Genomic DNA, 18528 nt, shown 5'->3' on the forward strand with positions numbered 1-18528 from the left:
CTCGCCTCTCTCCTGCCTGTTCTCCAGACAAGACCTGCTACAACCCGCTCTTCAACTCGGAGGACATGCAGGAGATCACCCAGCACTTTGCCGTCTGCCACGTGGACGCCCCTGGCCAGCAGGACGGCGCTGCCTCCTTCCCTGCGGGGTAAGCGGGGGCAGGAGAGCACGGCGGGGGGCGGGAGCAGGCGGGGGCCGGAGCAGGCGGCTTCTGACGTTTTGCAGTAAAATATGTACAGAGGGTCCCAGACTTGCAATGGCTGGCTTCGGGTTTTTGACTTTGCAGCGGGCAGTGGAGACTCTGCTCTTCCCGGGTGGACACTCACGGGCCAGCGTCTGAGGCTGGCCACGTTTCCCCTCTAGGAGGGGGTTATCAGGGGATGGCCCCGTTGTAAATTGAGGAAGATCTGTACAACAAAATTCACAGTTTTAACCATTTTTATGCTTGACCTTGGCCATGAGGCCAGGTGATTCCATGGCCCAGTTTCTGAGTGTGCGGCTCGGTGGCTCTGAGAACAGTCACGCCTGAGCAGCCCTCCCGCCGTCACCCCCAGACGACTCTCTCGCCTTCGGCTGAAGCTCTGTCCCCATTAAACTCCCCGTTCCCGGTGCCCCTGCCTCTGGCCCCACACCTGCTCCTCAGCCTTAGAGGAAGAGACCTTGCCAAGAACCAAAGAGTTAAAAGAGAGAGCTAGAAAACTGAGGGGAAACAGAGGAAGTACTTCCTGTGGGCCAGGCTTAACCCTTTGGGTACCCGTCTTCCGAAGCTGAGTGCACCCACGGGCCCACCTGATCAGGGCGGGCCACCCCGGCCCTTCCAGAGCATCTCTGGGGGCGAGGAGGTCAGCGGGGAGGGACTCGCTAGAGGCAGGAGCTCTTCATGGACGAGCCGCCAGGGAGCTCAGGATGGTGAGTGAGAGCAGGGGCCAGGAAATCCCCAGAGCCGCGTGAGACGTGCTGGCCTCTCACCGTTCAGCCTCGGTGACATTCATGATCTTCATCCTGGGGAAAATCATAGCAACCTCGTAAAGTTGTTGGAAGGATCAGATGAGCTTATACTGCTCGTCGGAAGCTTGGGCCGGGCCTGGGACTAGCGGATGTGGTAACAGGTCACTTTGCAGGGTGCAAGGAGGAGCTTCAGGGCGTGGAGCTTGGCCTTGCCCAGGGGAGCAGACTTCTGGGTGTGGGGCGGAGGGCAATTGGGCCAGGGGGTTGCCCCCGCCCGCCCTGCCCTTCCAGCGCATTCCTGTTTGCGTGCTCCGTGCCCACCAGGGCCCCAGCCGGTACTAACAGCCTCTCGTCTCCCACTTTCTCCCAAGGTACATGTACCCCTCCATGGACCAGCTGGCCATGATGCTGCCCGGCGTCCTTCAGCAGTTTGGGTAAGACAGGGGTCCCCTCCCGCACCGGCCCGCAAAGAGGGTGCTCCTAGCCCCTGCCTCTCTTTTGGCCTTGACCGGCCTGACCACTGACATGTAGTTGAATTAAAGATGGGGAAGAAAGCAGCGGGTCACCCGTGGGAGCACTGTCTTCACTCCGCCTCCTTATCCGGCTGCCCCTTGTCGCGGGGGCTTGCCCTGCGCGCACATGTCCCCTGATGACACCTGGCCCTCCCCTCGAATCCCCCCTCCCCTGACCTCCGCATTCCTTGCTTTTTCTTCCCAATGGAACTTTCTGCCAGGGATCTCCTGACCCCTCCACTGCTCTCTCCAGACCCCTATTTCTCCAGTCCTCATTTTCTTCCTACTCGAACCTTCCATGTGATGATAATACCTCAGAGTTCTAGCCCAATTTATTTTCATTCCAAGCGTTAGAAGCCAAACAAAAGATTAAGAGCAGGAAGGAGCAGAGCCCTGATGGGGTTTCCCGAAACCCGGTGGCGGGTCTGTCAGAGCCTGGGGCATCGGGAGGGAGGCAGGGAAGGGGGTGCGGCTCCCCAAGGTTGCTATCTCTGTCAAGCCATAAAGCACAATGCGGATCCTCCTTCCTCAGGGGCACCACCACAGCATGTTCCCACCCTGGCTCGCCCCACCCTTGCGTGGCTGGGCCATGTGGGGAGACACGGCTCCTCGGAGACATGGTAGGGGTGGGGGGGCTTTGAGAGTGCTGCTGGGCTCCTCTCGCTCGGGCCTCTGTGACATGGAGTCTTATTTTTGCTTCTAGACTGAAAAGCATTATTGGCATGGGGACCGGAGCAGGCGCCTATATCCTCACTCGATTTGCTGTGAGTTCTTGGCATTTAAAAAAAAAAAAAAAAAGATCTTTTAAATCAAAATAATTCAAGAGGAAGGAAGGAAATTGGAAAAGCATCAATAACTCCAAAAGGGAAAATGTGATGAGCCATATTTCCATTTCCCTAGGGAGAACCAGTGTTCAGGTTTTCGGGGGCATGATGGGGACATGTGTGTATATACCACATGCACCTGCTTGTGTGTGCCATGTTGGCACGTGTGTGTCTGTATTCATGCGTGTGTGGGCAGCTCTTCTTTCTCCCTCACTGAAATAACACACTCAATGCATTCTTGGGTCTTCCATCTGCTCAGTGGACTGTGGCCAGGCCCTCGCGTGGCCAGCGTCCTGTGCCAAGACCTTGTGATGGCTGCGTGGCTTCTGTGGTCAGGGAGCTCTGGAATCCTGACCGACTCTGAGCTAGAATCAGAGACACTTGTGTTAGCCTGACGGTTGCCACCTGTATTCCCATGGGCCCGAGTCGAGTGCTGCTGGGCCTCTGTGTGCTTCCAGTAATTGTTTTAAAGGCCGCGGTGCTCCTTTTATTCAGGCATGTTCACTCTGCCTGCTCTTTGCTGGCTTTGCTAGAGGTAGAAATGCTGAATACATATTGGTCTGGCTGGTTACCTGGCCTGAGCAGAGAGGACAAGGTCTCGACTATGTGTTAGGGGTGTGTGTGCATACAAGGATGAATGGATGGATGGGTGGGTGGGTGGATGGATGCATGGATGGATGGATGAGTGGGTGCCTGGGTGGATGGATAGAGAGATGATGGGTAAAGAGATGATCCTTTGGAAGTAATGAGGTACCAGAGAGCATTTCTGTGCCCCGTCTGATTTAAAAGGTAGATGTGGGATGTACCCATTTGACTGTTGGGAAAACCAAGGGCAGAGGTGGCATGAATTGCCTAAGGCAGGTCTGTGAGGTGCCCACACTCTATTTCTACTTCTCTGGTTTCCTCTTTCTGCTCTCTCAGGGACCCAGTTCCTGTCTGCTGCATTGGAGCCGCAGTTCCGGGAGTGGGGTTGCAGACTTGAGAACAGCAGCCTGCTCCCCTGTGCCCTGTGGGTCCCTTTCCTGGGTCCTCTCTTCCACCTTCGGTTTTGCCTCACCTCTACCTCACATCTATCCTTACAGTTGAACAACCCCGAGATGGTGGAGGGCCTGGTGCTCATCAACGTGAACCCCTGTGCAGAAGGCTGGATGGACTGGGCCGCCTCCAAGGTGAGCTTAGGGGTCCCTGCCTGGAGGAGCAGTGGAGCTAAGAGGCCTCTCCTCACCACCACCCCCATCCTAGGTCTCACTAAGCAGGTGCCGAAGGCCCTGACTTGGGCGCTGCAGGTCCAGGGAACTGGGGTGGAAGGCAGGATACACACTACTCATCTTGCAGACAACCCTGGCTGCAGCGCTGGGAGCCCTTGTTTATCCTTTAAAATCATGATTTTTTTTTTTTAATAAAGGCCCCCATATTTGCCAAGTTGGTGAGAGCAGGGGGAGCCTTTCCTGTTGAAATAGGACAAGCCTTTCAAGCAGGGGCGATCCTGGCTTCTTACCTTGGGAGTGTGTTTTTGCCAAGTTTAGAGGGCTTTTGGGGACAGGGGTTTGAAGGGGCCCCACACCTCCCAGCCCTGTCTCCCATCCTGATCGCGCATTTCTTCCTGGACTGCAGACACCGCAGCCCTTCCCTGCGGCCTGCGTGACATTCGGGACGGGAGCACACTCCCTGTTTTTCATTTCTTTTTCCAGCAAAGGAAGTGACATTTCACCAGCCAGTTTGGCTCCAGATAGCTCTAGACTGGGGGGCTGGGCAGAGACCACTGGCTGCAGTGGAGCTGAGGGGATGTTTGTGGGGTTTTAATATGTGCACCATATCCTTCCTTTTCAACCTAAGTCCTAGGAAAGAGACCAGGGTCTGTGTGGGGGGCCCTGGTGTCAGATCTTGCATCAATGTAGGTCCTCGCATTAACCTTGTCTTTAAGTTCCTGAAGTTCCTGAAGTTCTCAGCCTATAGATGAGAAGTCGGGTCCAGGGGCTCTGCAGCCTGGACCACACAGCTAGACCGACTTCAAGACCCTAGTTTTGCTCCCCCATGGTCCCTGCTGGACCTTAAGTTGTTCAGCACACATTCATGGACCTCCCACTGCATGCCGACCATTTATGGAGCTCCTGCTGTTTATCTAGCGTTTATGAAGCTTCAGCTATGTACCTTGCTTTTATGGAGCTCCTGCTGTATACCTAACATTAATGGAGCTCCTGCTACAGAACTAATTTCTATGGCGCTCCTTCTGTGTACTTAGTATTTATGGAGCCTCTGCTCTAAATAGCATTTATAGAACTCCTGATATATACCTAGCATTGTCATTGGAGAGAGGTAGAGAGTAGGTGTCACAGTCTCTACTAGCCTCAGTATATTCAGAAAAGGACATTGACTTAGGGGGGCAATCCAGAGGGTGATGCCGGAAGGAGAGTTAAAGGAAAACAGATCTTGCAGTGTGGGCTGGGAGAGCTCAGTGCATGTTTAGTACATAGGGACAGGTTCTTCCTTGCTAGGACTCTGCAAGTCCTGATTCATTATACTTTGCTGTGCATTTCCTGTGCTGGGGGCCCTGAGAATAAGGAATCGATGGAGAGACCAAGTTCTGCCCAGGGGCCCCAGGTCCAGGTCCAGTAGATGACCGGGTGCCGGGAGGCTGCGTGTCTCCCTGACCTTGCCTCAACTCTGCAGACACCAGCCTGGTAACCTCCCCGCTTTGTACCCCACAGATCTCGGGATGGACCCAAGCCCTTCCAGACATGGTGGTGTCCCACTTCTTTGCGAAGGTGAGTCTGTGGTGTGGTCCAGATGCCGTCATTTGCACTGAGCAGTTGCGGGCTGGAGAGGAACACTCGTCAGCTAGCGGTGCCACAGCTGATGCCAACAAGCAGTGTGACGTCACTCATTCATGACCATCAAGCCCTTGCTCTGCCTCCCTTTTTAACACAAAACTTCTTTAACAGCTTTATTGAGGTACAAAAACCGCACATGTTGAGATGTAGAATTTAACATATAACATCCATGGACACCCAGAAAACCAGCCCTAAAATCAAGGCAATGAACCAACCCCAGCCCTGCAAGGTCCCTTGTGCCCAGGTCACCCTCTTGCTCTTGGGCCACTGATGATCTGCTCTGTCCCTGTGGAGTGTCGCCCTTCCAGATGGCCCCTGGCCAGCACCCTGTCCTTACACTAACCTGCCCAGCCTGTGCCCTCATTGTGGGCGTATTGGCCCTCATGCCTCTTGGGTGCTGAGTGGCTTGCCCATGTGTGCCACTGCCCCTGGCCTTGCGTTTGTCTCCTGGGCTACTGACCCCCAGCAAACCCGCCAGAAGTGGGTCCCCCCACTGTTCTAGAGGCCAAGCTCTGAAGTCAGGAGTTTCTGACTGTGCGTCCTGGTGAGGCTCTAGGAGAGGATCCTTCTGGCCTCTTCCAACTCCCAGAAGCCCCTGTGTCCTTGGCTTGTGGTGCTCACAACAGTGTCTGCCTCCTGCTTTGCCTCTGTCGCTTTCCAGGCTCCCTCTGCCTTTTCTAATCAGACACAGTAGTCACTAGTTTAGGACCCGCCCAGATAGCCCACAATGATCTCATCTCAGGAGGCCTCACTGACATCTGCAAAGACCTTTTTCCCAAATGCGTTGACGCTCACAGGCTCCAGGGATTCGTCATACGCTTTCCTCTGGGGCCGGCTGGTCTGCCTGCTGGAGCTCTCTTTCCTCTTTTTATGCCTCAATTGTGATTCATTTTCTCCACCTTGAGTGTATAATCTGAACCTCCTAGGAGTATGGAAACACTGGGGTCCATGCCTAATAGGGTGTGAGAGCCTGGCCTGACTGTACCCCAGCTTTCTCAGGGTATCTGGTGATGCCCCCAAGTCACTGCAGCTGTGTTCTGACCCAAAGTCCCTGCACAGTTCCTTAGGCTGCCTTGTCCTGATCTCCCTCCCCCCAGCCAGTTGGCCTTGCTGCTGCTGAAACGGTCAGGGACTGCCTTGAGGACACTTGGGGCTTGACACATGCTCCCCCGGGCCTCCTCCCGCCCCACACTGGCTGTCTCCAGTCACACCGGGCCCTTCTTGAAAACCCGCAGCATCTGCCTTGTCCAAATGAGAAACAGAGCAAGCCCCTAACTTGTTTGTCCCAGATCACATTCAGAAGGGAACCAGGGAGCAGGGAGGCTGAGGCCGGCCTTCCGCAGGGCATTGAGATGACCCTTCTTTCTGGCAGCTTCCCATGGCAAGAATCAGTTTTGTTTTTCCACTATGAACAAGTTCTTTTTACCTCCCCCTATGGGAAGACATCACTGGCCGTCAGTTTCCACGGGCTTGTGTGCAGGGCCCCGGGAAATCCCACAGCCTTGTGAAGTAGATGGTAAGATTGTTCCCACTACTTCTTTTTTGGAAGGAACTGAGGTTCAGAGAGGTCGGACAGGTGCCAGGCTGAGGGCAGTGAGGGAACCAAGCTCAGATTCGCACAGCTGATTCCCACTCGAAACTTCCAAGGCCTGAGGCCAGAGGCCACGTTGCACCCCTGAAGGTGTGAGGTCCTTCCTGCTGCTGGCTGACATGTGAACCTCAGCCCGCCTCTGGGCAGTGGCTCCCGGACCTTTCCGGCTCCACAGCAGTCTTACAGCTTAGGCGTCATTAGCTGAATGATGGGGAGCCACGGATCCAGGGAGGGCCACGTGCGATGAAGCCCCCTCTCTCGTGCAGGAGGAGATGCAGAATAACGTGGAGGTCGTCCACACCTACCGCCAGCACATTGTCAACGACATGAACCCCAGCAACCTGCACCTGTTCATTAATGCCTACAACAGGTATGGGGGCCACACGGTGGTGCTCTCGACCAGGTCCCTTTGCTGGGTCTGGAACATGGGGCAAGGCAGGAGGTTCTAACTTAGCAGGAGACACAGCCCTCGAATTGAGCAAATGGAGTAATAGCACAGGGGAGCCCAGCCAGGGATGTTTAGGCACCTCCTCTGGGTTCAGAGTGCATTGTGGGGAGCTGAGATACCCCTACCCCAGACCACGTGGCCCAAGTGCAGTGGGGAGTGGGGCGCAGTCAGGCCCTCAAAGGGTAGGTGCCCCAGGCTGGCCTCAGGCAGGGAAAGGTGCAGGAGAGGGGATAGGACGGGCGGCAGAGCACTGGGGAGGGAGGATGGAGGATCTGGGAGGCTCCGGGGAGTTACTACTTCCAAGAATGAGGAGCCCCTTCCCCTAATCCTGGGCCAGGGTGTAACTGCCCGCATTTGGTGCTGGTTTGGAGCTCAGCTTGGGAGCTTGGGCAGCTGTGTTAGCCAGGGGTTCTGGAATCTCCAGTGAGCTTGCGCTGCCCATCCCGTGGGCTCCGGAGGGCCTGGTGGACAGTCCTCGAACATGCTGGCTCAGGGGAGGGGGCTCCCTCTAGGGGAGGGGCTGCCGGTGTTAATGGGGTATTTGTCACCACAGCCGGCGGGACCTGGAGATCGAGAGGCCGATGCCTGGGACCCAAACAGTCACCCTGCAGTGAGTCCTTCCCCCACGGCCTCTCCCCACGGCCCTTTGCTGGCGGGACCTTTTCTGAGTTGGGTGGGATGGTGCCCATGTGGGAGGGTCGCCATCTGTTGGGTGGAATGGTGCCCGTGTGGGGGGGTCGCCATCTGTGGTCGCCACGTGTGTCCTCCTGGCCAGAGGTAGGCACGTCCAGTCTCACGCATCTTCCCCTTGGCAGGGGTATGGTTCCTGGGGTCCCCCAGACCTAGACTGGGACCTCCCAGCTCAGAGGGACCCCACTTTGGATAGAATATATCCAGCTCCTACTATATGTCAAATGCTATGTGAGATTTGACTTCCCAGAGCTCACAGATGAGAAAGACAGTGAACCCCCCAGCCCCCCAGAGCTGAGCGGCTCGGCCGTGGCGGGTATAATTAGCTGTAGTCCGCCAGGAACGACGGAGTCTTTTTATGGCTCCGTGAGCGAACCCTATTATTTGGTACCGGGAAGTGGCACACGTTTCCTCTGTCAGACTTGCCCGTCTGTCTCTGCTGTCGTGATTGCCAGCAGGGTCCTCCTCACCCCCCCTTGAGGAGAGACGTCCTGAAATAAAACAGAGACGCTGAAAATCCTCTGCCCATTTTATCCTAAGAGCAAAGCAGAGGATGAGGGGGGCTGAGACAGGAGCGCCAGCCTGCCGCCCTGGGCATGGGGCCGGGCGCGGGGCCCCTCCCTGCACCTCACTCACTCCTGCCCTCCCCGCCCGCAGGTGTCCTGCTTTGCTGGTGGTCGGGGACAACTCGCCGGCCGTGGATGCCGTGGTGAGTAGAAATTGCCACCGGTTTTGTGTTTAATTCTGTGGTCGGATGCGGTGGACTCTGCATGAAGCCTACCTGGCCACACCCGCCCTGCCCTCATCATGGTGGTGACACCTGTAAATGCCAGATTGGCCTCTGGGCAGAGGGCCGAGCCGCCTGCCGCTTTCCCTGGTGACCGCAGGCCCGGCTGCTGGGCAGCGAGCCCCGGTGTCCTCTCCCAGGCCCCTCTCGCTCTGTCTGCTGGTTTCTATGGGCGTGTTGGTCACTTGGCTTCTGGCTAAGAGACTTCCCCTCCCATCTGGGAGTCAGATGGGGCTTCAGATTGGCCTGATAGTCTAATAGGCAGAGAGGCACCTGGGGCGCAGGCCAGGCTTTCTGACTCACTTCACCCTTTAATTCCTACCTGTGGTGCAGTGGAGGCAGCGAGCAGTTTACCTTCCCAAGGTCCCCCTAGCTGGGAACATAGGAGATTCGGATTTTTGAGCAGAGTCCTAGAGTAGCCGTGATGTGCGCAGTGGGTGGCAGAGCAGGAGATGATAGTTTTGCTATAGGTACTTTGAACATCACAGGTTGTGCGTGAGTAGTAGCCCAGTCCTAGATGCACTTTGAAGAGTGTCGTTGGCATTTTGAAGAGGGAAACCAGCGTGGTGGTGTTGGGACTGGGCTGAGGGGCCCGTGGAATCGCTGACCCAAGCAGCTGGTTAAACGAGGCCTTTCATTTAGCAAATATTTTTAGAGCATTTTCCACATTTCTCCACTCTTCATAATAACTCCTAAAAGATACTATCCTCATGTTATTGATGAGAAAACTGAGCTTCAAAGAAGGTGAATAACTTGTTTAAGGTCATAACTGGAATTCAAAGCCACATATGTTAAATCCTGAAGCCCACACCTTCTTCTTTGCTAGCAGAAATGTGGGTGTTTCTGATGAAGGGAAGGGGAGGCACGTGGCTTTGGCCCCAGGTAGAAAACTAGTCAATTTCTTCTGCCTTTCCTTGTCCAGGTGGAGTGCAACTCGAAATTGGACCCCACGAAGACCACGCTCCTCAAGGTACAGGGAAGGGGGTGGGGGCTTGCATTTGTTCTTTCTTAGAAAACCCTTAAATTTTCTGCAAAATTGTACTGTGCCTGACTGAGGCGAAGCGAGGGGTCAGAACCCAAAGACATTGTCATCTGAGGTCTCTGTTCACAAGTGTTTATTGGGTGGTGCTGGCTGCAAAGATGAGACAGTCCCTTTCAGAGGCCCAGAATCTCTGGAGCACTGGCCCTGGAGTTCTGAGGAGAGTAGGACCGGGAGTTGTGCTGGCCGGGGCTCTTCTGAGGGTGGGGCAGGGCCGGGCCTCCCAGAGAGACTCTGCTTAGGCAAAAGGAGAATGCTGTCCCCCAAGACCACTGAAGAGCAGGCCACCTGCAAGCTCACCTGTGCACAGGTGTGCCCCCGTGTTGTAGGTGGGTGGAACATCTGCCTGCTGGTCAGACAGACACTGACTAGAACTTTACACATTCTAAAAGCCCCCTCTGGCCTGGTGGCTGCCTCTGAAATGGGGTGCTTGTAGCCCCCAGGGTTGGGGAGCAGTGTGACTTTCCACAGGGCCTGGTGGAGGGCCTAGTCCGTGCTGTTCAACAACACACAGTAAAGTGTGAGACAACATGGGATGAAAGCAGCCTTGCTAGGTGGGATTCAGTGTCCCCGCCCCTCATCTGCCCAGTCCCCTCAGCAGAGTGGGCAGGGGTCAGGGCGCCAGTGAGCGGGGTTCAGAGTGAGGCGCCCGTCTGGAGCCATTTCGGTGTGAGGCTGCCCCCAGAGCTGTTGAGAATGACCCGCTTCCCTCTCTCCCAGATGGCGGACTGTGGCGGCCTCCCCCAGATCTCCCAGGTGAGCTCCCGCGTGCACCTGTGCCCTCCCCGGGTGGGGCTGAGCCTCTGTGACTTGGGACTGCCCTTTCCCCACTCCCTGCTGTCCCCACTCACATCCCCTGTATGCCATCAGCATGGTCCAGATCCAGGGGGGCCTGCCCCGAAGGCCATAGGCTGCTGTTACAGCCACAGGCCCCCAGAGATGAAACCCAAGCATGCATGTGTGTGTTTGCATGTGTGTGCATGGGTGTACATGCACGTGTGTAGAGTGAGTGTGCACTTGTGCATAGAAACGTGTCGGTTCACGTAGTATGTTTGATGTACAATAACTAACCCCTCCAATTCCTGACCTTAAAATAACCCCACCAACTTAACAAATAAATAGACATTTTAATCTTTGCTTGTACAATTTTATATCAATAAAATGTTGGGCTTTTCCTTAAAATGAAATATTATATAAGTCTTGGTCATCTTTCCCCCCAGACCATGCCTGGCCTCCGTCTCTTTGCAGTGCTGAAAGGCACTTCAGGGCCGCTGTAATCCAATCGCTGCTCAATAAATAGACAGCGAGCCCGAGGCCTTTCCAGCTCCCTGGGCCCCTCCTTTACTGTCGTGGTCTCCACCGAAGCCTCTGGGGTGTGTGGCGCCCACCCGAGTGTGCAGGTGGGGCGTCTAGCTCGGACGGGTCGTGTGACTTTACCACGCTGTATTAACTTGGAACTGAATTTGAATGATCTTCCTGGCCAAGGTTGCCCAAATCATGCCTGTTTTGTCCAATCACTCCACAGTGGCCAAACTACCATGTGAGAAAGGGGTGTCTTGGGCCAGATTCTCCAATGAAGGGACCGGAGGCTCCGCTGCGGTAGCCACTCATGGCCTGGACCCCCGACTGACTGTGCTTCTTCCCTTTCTCCTGCAGCCTGCCAAGCTCGCTGAGGCCTTCAAGTACTTCGTGCAGGGCATGGGATACAGTGAGTATGGCCCTTCCTAGATGGGGAGGCTGGAGGGGCAGCTGGAGGGGCAGCAGTACGGTGCCCTGAGCCAGCCGGGAGGAGTGTCTGCATGACTGTCCAGCTTCAGTGCTCCGCGCACCTGCAGGCCTGGGAGGAAGCGTTTAGATGGGGGGCCTGCGGTGGCCACGCAGGTGTGAGTGTATCTCCTTAGTGCCAGCAGTTGCTCATTCTCTCTTCACTTACTGAATAGAAGTTATTTCTTTTCTTTTCTTTTTTTTTTTTTAAATATTTATTATTTATTTATTTATACAAGCACTGGGTACAGTCAGAAGCGCGGGAGGGTGAGAGAATTCACCAGAGCCAGAGTGGGGAGCAGAGCAGGCAGAAGGACCGAAGTACACTGCTGAGGGGAGCAGCGGGCGGCAGGAGAGGTCTGCGCGCCATGTGGGTCCCTCCTCTGGTGGCCGGGGAGCAGCCGGGCATCGAACTGGCGCTGCAGAGGCTTCGGGCAGCTTCACAACCCAGCGCTCAACTGCTGTGCCAGCGGGGAGACCCAAGAATAGAAGTTACTTCACAGCAGGGAATTTTTAAAGGTTTAGATATGGACTGTCCCTTGAAGCATTGAGAAGAAAACAAATGATGAACCATAAACGTCTTTTTAATTTTGATTACATGCTTTGTTGAAAGACTTGCAGTTATAATGATAGTGGTGGTGATGTTTGGAAAAGATGATGGTGGTGGTGGTGATGCTGATGATGGTGGTGATGATGGTGGTGATGCTGACGGTGGTGGTGACGGTGGTGGTGATGATGAAGATGGTGTGATGGTGGTGATGGTGTTGAAGACAGTGACGATGATGGGCATGGCGGGTGGTCATCAGGCGGTGTTAGTGATCATTATTGTGATAATGATGTTGGTAGTAAAGATGAAAGCGTATTAATACATCCCTTTCTTTTCATTGAACCACATTATTATCCTATGAGAAACTCTTATCCTCATTTTACAAATGATGAAGCTGAGGCTTTGAAAGATTCAGTAAAGAGCAGAGGGATCTCTGATAGTTCTTTGGAAACTATCATAAGCTCTGTAAGTGGCTGATAAAGTTGCTTAAATTGAGACACAGCATTTCTTTGCTAAATCATTAGATCTGGGAATGGAAGAATAAATAGAAGCGTAATTCAAGAACTTCCAGCTTTTTGTATGATGGTTATGGCCTATTTGCTAGGCACATGCAGCCCTTTTTCAAGAAAGCAGCCCCACAACCAGGGCAGACAAGACCAGGCCTGAGCGCTCTGTTGGGTGGTGGCCACGGTGGGTGCCATGGGTAGAACAGCCCTGGTCCTGGCTCTCTTGCGGCTCTTTCAGCTCTTTCTGGCAATTATAATTTGTGGCATTATAATTTGTGTACCCATCATACCTAGGAAGTCTGAACTTCTAGTCTGTCTTTTTACTTTGAGACTTAAACTGTTTGCTTGTTTAAAATAGTAACAGTATGTTTGTTGAGCTGACCGCAGTCTTGAGATTGGCCTCTGCCGTGTTTAGTTTCCACGAGGCCCAGAGCAGCAAGCTTAATTTATTTGCCCGGGGAGGGATCCATGTCCCAGGGTGCCCCCCTTCCAAAAGAAAACAGCTTTCTGCGGCCTTCCCCCTTCCCAACTGACTGTCCTCCAGAGAGGGGCAGCGAGGGCCGTGACTAGAGAATGCTGCTGGGCAGCATTGTGTACCTGGCAGGCCTGAATCCCAGCTCGTTTGTGTTGGAACTGCCCTGGGTCTAGATGTCTGCTTTCAAAGTGTCTTCTGAGGAGAAAGGAATGAAAGGCAGGTCTTGTTTCCCTCCCAAATCAGCTTGTATTCCCAGGAAACCAAACATCCTACAAGTTAACAGGAAGGCAACAGGCAGAGCTGGAGTCCCTTTGGGGCGTCCACCAAAGAGAACTAAGGCTCCGTGGACCCTTGAACAGCATGGGGGTTAGGGGTACCTACCCTGCACCCTGCACAGTCAAACATTTGCATATGACTAGTGACATCCCCAGAACTTAACTGCTAATAGCCTGCTGCCGACAGGAAGCCTTCCCGACAGCATCAATAGTTGATGAACCCATCTGCACGTTGTGCTTATGAGCTGTTGTGTTCTCGCCTTAAGATAAACTAGAGAACAGAAAATGGTAAGGGACTATCAAAGGGAGAGAAAGTACAGTTAGAGCCCTGGCCTGTACTTATGGCTACCAGGATTTCGCATCATCTATTTACAAGGGAACCCGTGTGTGTGAGTGTGCTCCCGCAGTTCAAGCCTACGTTTCCCCAGGTCAGCTCTCATCATTTGGCATCATTTGGCAGCCTGGCTGGCTCTGTGCACCCCCAATGTCATGCCATGGTCAGCAGAACCCTGCAAAGTCAGTAAAATAGCCAGATTTGGAGCCAAGAAATAGGGGCTCAGAGAAAATGTGTGAGCGACAGATGTGGGATGGGTCCTATTGCTTTACAGATTCAAAAACAAGTTCTTCGGGAAGGAAAGTCAGAACAGCAAAGTGCAGTTGTTTGTGGGTGTCCGCCACAGAGTCCACCCACTCCCCCCAACAAGTTAATATCACCCCAAAACACGTGGGTGTCCTCAGTCACCCCAGTTTGTATGTGTGTCTTCCAGTGTGGTCTTTGCAGCGATGCTAGAATTGGGTGGTGTGTTTGTTTCCTGTGGGTGCCTGAACAAATCCCCCAGAAATGTATCATCTCCCAGAAAGACAGTTCTAGAGGCCAGAAGTCCAAAATCCAGGTATAGACTGGGTCCTGGACGCTCTGGAGGTTCTAGGGAGAATCTGTCCTTGCCTCTTGCCACTCCCAGTGGCTGCTGGCTGTCCTAGTGTCCTTGGCTTGTGGCCACACCACTCCCATCTCTGCCTCTGTCTTCACGTAGCCTTGGCCCTTAGAAGGAACCAGCCATTGCATCAGACCCTCGCTCTAATCCAGGATGGCCTCATCTTAACTATATCTGCAAAGAACTTATTTCCAAATGAGTCTACATGCTGAGACCCTGGTGGTCGGAAATTTGGGGAGGTCACTATTCAACCCGTATGGGATGGGGGTTGTAGCATCTTCTTCCACTTTATCAGTCATCTGCTACATGCAAGGGTGTCATGTCCCAAAGAATGGATGGAGCCTTTGATGGTTCCTGGGAGCTCACAGGCCTCTCAGGCCTGCCTCAGTTTCCCCACCTGTGGCATGCAGCGGTTCGTTCACCCACTCACTGCTGTCTCTCTCTCCCCAGTGCCCTCGGCCAGCATGACCCGCCTGATGCGTTCCCGCACAGCCTCAGGCTCCAGTGTCACCTCCCTGGAGGGCACCCGCAGCCGCTCCCACACCAGCGAGGGCACCCGCAGCCGCTCCCACACCAGCGAGGGCACCCGCAGCCACTCCCACACCAGCGAAGGTGCCCGCCTGGACATCACCCCCAACTCCGGAGCCACCGGGAATAGCGCGGGGCCCAAGTCCATGGAGGTCTCCTGCTAGGTGGCTGTGGGGTGAGCCCCCTGGACTTTGGACTGCTGTAGCTGCCCCTCCTGCCCCTACCCCCTGCCTGCCACATGCACATAACTTGGTATTAATTAATCCAAAGCTTATTTTGTAAGAGTGAGCTCTGGTGAGGACGAGGTTAGATTGGGCTTGGGGACCTAACTGAGAGCGGCCGGGGACCAAGGGGAAGGAAGCATGCAGCGGCCTGTGTCCATGAGCCAGTGGCCTGGTGGTCACTGCCCACCCCTCAGAGACGCCCAACTGCCCCAAACAGGAAACCCTTCCTCTGCCCAGGTGACCCAGCAGCCGGTTCTCACGGGCACTCTGTCCGGAGCCCGGTCTGCCTCCTTCCTGTTTCCTCCCCCACTAGACAGAAACTGACCCCTTTTCTAGAAGCAAAACCCTCTCTGACTTGGGGAGAGGGGGAGCAGCAGGGCGGTGGGCTCTCTTCAGCAGCCAAAACAGGAAATGGGGAAAGGTGGAATTTAGGTGGTGACCAGAAGCCTTTGGAAAAAAAGAATCTGCCTACGACCTTTAGGAAGTAGATTGTTCAAGCTTGTACCTCTCTGCGCTTTCTGGGCTGATGCCTGCCGGCCTTTGTCCTTCGTACGGACCATGAAAGAGCTCACAACCGCCGGCTTTGTAGAGAATCGGGCTTGGCAGGTGCTGGGCCTCGTGGATTTCAGGCTCTGGCTCTGCCTGCTGCCGCCGCCTCGCAGCAGCTGCCCACCCCGCGGGAGGTTGCCGGTCCCGGGCAGGCCAGCCAGAGTCAGGAGTGTTCTTTGAAGTGAAGGGAAGGCTCCCAACTGCTGTGCTGCTGGGAGGACTCTCCATGCAGTGGGGGGTAGGGGTAGGGCCTGGGGAGGTTTTCGGGGACTAGATGTCTGGGATTCTTGTGGTTGTGACGGAGCCAGCGCGATGGTGATTTCAGGCTGCCCATCCCGGTCCCCGGGACGCTAGCGCGATGGAGTTCAGTCCAGCTTCCGACCTTTGATGAATCTGAACTGGAGGACGGGACGTCTCTGACCTGGTGCCATTGCAGGGTCTCAGGCGGAACTGTGCGTGCGGGCCGGGGCTGGGGACCCACGTGGGTGTGCTCTGGACGGTAGATTCCAGGGGAGTCCCTCCCCGCTCCAGCTGGCCCTCCCCCACCCCTCTAACCTCCTTCCCTGAATGGGTGGCGCCAGTGACTCTCCTGGGCACCGCCAGCGTAGCTGTCACCTCCCTGTGCTACTGCTTTTTGACTTTGATGCTGGCTAACCTGGATCTTCTCCTAGGGAGCTGAGCCGTCAGCGGGACCTTCCGTCCTGCGGACGCATGAGTGAGTGAATCAGCCGGTGGGGCCTGAGAGTTTTCAGGACTCTCAACTTGGTAGAAGGTCTGGAGGGGCAAGGACTCAGTTTATCTGCTACCCACCACCCGGGAGGCTCCCCCTGACCTATGCAGGACAGGCAGGGGGCCGTGGCTGGGCAGGGCAGGAATGACTCAATGGCCCCAGGAAACTGTGTACGAGTCTTTCCAGAGGAGTTTCTTAATGAGATATTTGTATTTATTTCCAGACCAATAAATTTGTAACTTTGCAGTGGCCTGTGTCTCTTTTCTCTGGGCGGGTCTTGCCTCCCTGGGGCCGGTGTCCCTCGCCACCTCCAAGGTGGAGCAGGGTGGTCCAGTGGACACACCGCACACCCACAGACGGCGCTGCAGATGTTCTAGTGGTGCATTAAAAAGGTTGCAACCAGTGAAATTATTTTTAATTTAATACATTCCTCTAACCCAACATGGCCAGCATGTTACCATGCCAACAGAGAATCGGTACAGTTATCAAGCTGTTTCACATTCTTTCCTTCACACTAAGAAGACCCCTTGTATTTCAATCCCAGGGCGTCCAGTTCCAATCTGCCCCATTTCAAGTGCGCCCAGAGCTTGTCCAGCCCAGTGACCGGGGTGAAGCTTTTCAACCTACAATTAAAGAGAAACATTTTTATTTTCACTATTTTTATTATATGTGAAAAGACCCCTTGTTTTGACTATACTGTAAAAGAAAATTGTCAACACAACAGACCTTTATCTAACTCCATTTTATTTTTAAATATGTATGCATACAAGAATTGGGGTACAGGCCAGAAGTGTGGGGGGTGAGAGGATTCACCAGAGACAGTGGGGAGCAGAACAGGCAGATTGACTGAAACACACTGCTGAGGGGAGCAGCGGGCCAGACAGGAGAGGTCTGCCGCGCCATGTGGGTCAGCTCCCTGGCCGGGGATAGAACTTGAGCTGCAGTGGCTGTGGATAGCTTCATAGTGCTGAGAATTAACCCCTTGCGCCACCAGGAAGGCCCCTATCTAACTCCATTTTTATTTAAACTTGTGATTACAGATGAATTTAAAATTTGCAGAACAACTGGCAGACCCCCAGGCCCAGTCACCCCCATTGTTATTAATATCAGGACACTTTAGTCTCAACTAGGAAACCCACATCTGCATTACTCTTTGCTAGGCTGGGGACTTTATTGGACCACCCCCCCCTTGGTCCCCCATCCCAGCATCAAGTTCAGGAAACTGTCAGTGTGTCTTCCGAGCTCCTCCTGGCCTGTGGTGGTTTCTCAGACTTCCCTGGCTTCGGATGACCTTGACAGTTTCAAGAAACACTGCTTAGTTCCTTGTCCAGTGTCTGCTCATCGAGGTTTGAAGTTCATCTCAAAGTTCAACTGGGGTTTGAGTTTTCAGAACTGACACCACAGAAGGGCAGTGGCACTCATCACTCAGGCTGTCAGCCTGATGGGGTCATGTGATCGTTCATCGGGAGGTTGACCTTGGTCACCTGGCCCAGGTAGTGTCTGCCCAGTGAAGTTACTTTTTTCTGTCTTCCTAGCTTGTTCTTTGAAAGAGAGTCACTCAGTGCAGCCCACACTGCAGCCCCCAGCCCTCTTTTGGAAAGGTCTCAAGCTATTGTTTACACTTAAATACTAGTTTCTCTAGCCATGCACACTTTTGGAGTCTGCTTCATCGAGCCACGTGGCTGTGCTGCCACTCTCGGCCTCCCTGTCTAGGAAGTGGACTTGGGAAGGCACAGAGGAGCCGAGGCAACCCCCCAGTGTAAGGACCCAGCCCAGGAGGAGCCGGCTGTGCCTCTGGGAGGCATCTGGCATGGACCCAGGCAGGTGACCAAAGGCAGGGAGAGTTTGAAACACAGAAAATAAAATACATGGCCAGGGATACCACTTGCAGTGACGTATAATTACCCAAAGGTTATCACTGTGTGATACAGCAGCGTGCTTCTTTATTAATAAGACAATAGTAATGTTGAGGCAGGCCTTGGCATAATTTCAAGGAAATGACGGATATAAAACCACCTTGAGAGATCTGCCACGTTTGTGGCAAGAACAATAGATATGACTTCACCTGGTGAGGTCAAGTCTTGTTGCTGCATTTAGAGGAAAATGCTAACTTGCAATTAGAGGTTAGTGAAAACAAAAATGACGTTTCCCCATCCAAGCACAGGCGCCTGGGTTCTATTCTTGGCTCCCGTCAGAGGACACAGCACCAGGTGCAGCCCTCCATATGCGGGAGGAGGGGCGTGTAGACACTTGTTTACCCACTACTCACAAGGGGTGCATTGCCCGTGCCAGGACCTGGGTGACCCGGGGACAATGGAGGCGGGG

At 54.3% G+C, this 18528-nt stretch overlaps 1 protein-coding gene across 1 annotated transcript in view; it reads left to right on the forward strand.

Moving 5' to 3' along the window:
* NDRG1 (N-myc downstream regulated 1) overlaps positions 1–16469 on the forward strand; it is a 40460-nt gene extending 23991 nt beyond the window's left edge. Inside the window, exons 5-16 of the mRNA XM_037501540.2 lie at positions 28–148; positions 1320–1382; positions 2164–2224; positions 3367–3453; positions 4993–5049; positions 6973–7076; positions 7708–7764; positions 8502–8553; positions 9554–9601; positions 10391–10426; positions 11327–11378; positions 14623–16469. Of these exons, the coding sequence (XP_037357437.1) occupies positions 28–148; positions 1320–1382; positions 2164–2224; positions 3367–3453; positions 4993–5049; positions 6973–7076; positions 7708–7764; positions 8502–8553; positions 9554–9601; positions 10391–10426; positions 11327–11378; positions 14623–14864 (980 nt within the window). The 3' untranslated portion in view covers positions 14865–16469. The remainder of the gene's footprint in view (positions 1–27; positions 149–1319; positions 1383–2163; positions 2225–3366; positions 3454–4992; positions 5050–6972; positions 7077–7707; positions 7765–8501; positions 8554–9553; positions 9602–10390; positions 10427–11326; positions 11379–14622) is intronic.
* The last annotated feature ends 2059 nt before the right edge of the window (positions 16470–18528 follow it).

Source organism: Talpa occidentalis, unplaced genomic scaffold (genome assembly GCF_014898055.3).
Source record: "Talpa occidentalis isolate TD23 unplaced genomic scaffold, MPIMG_talOcc4v2.1, whole genome shotgun sequence".
In the NCBI taxonomy this organism is placed as follows: Eukaryota; Metazoa; Chordata; class Mammalia; order Eulipotyphla; family Talpidae; genus Talpa; species Talpa occidentalis.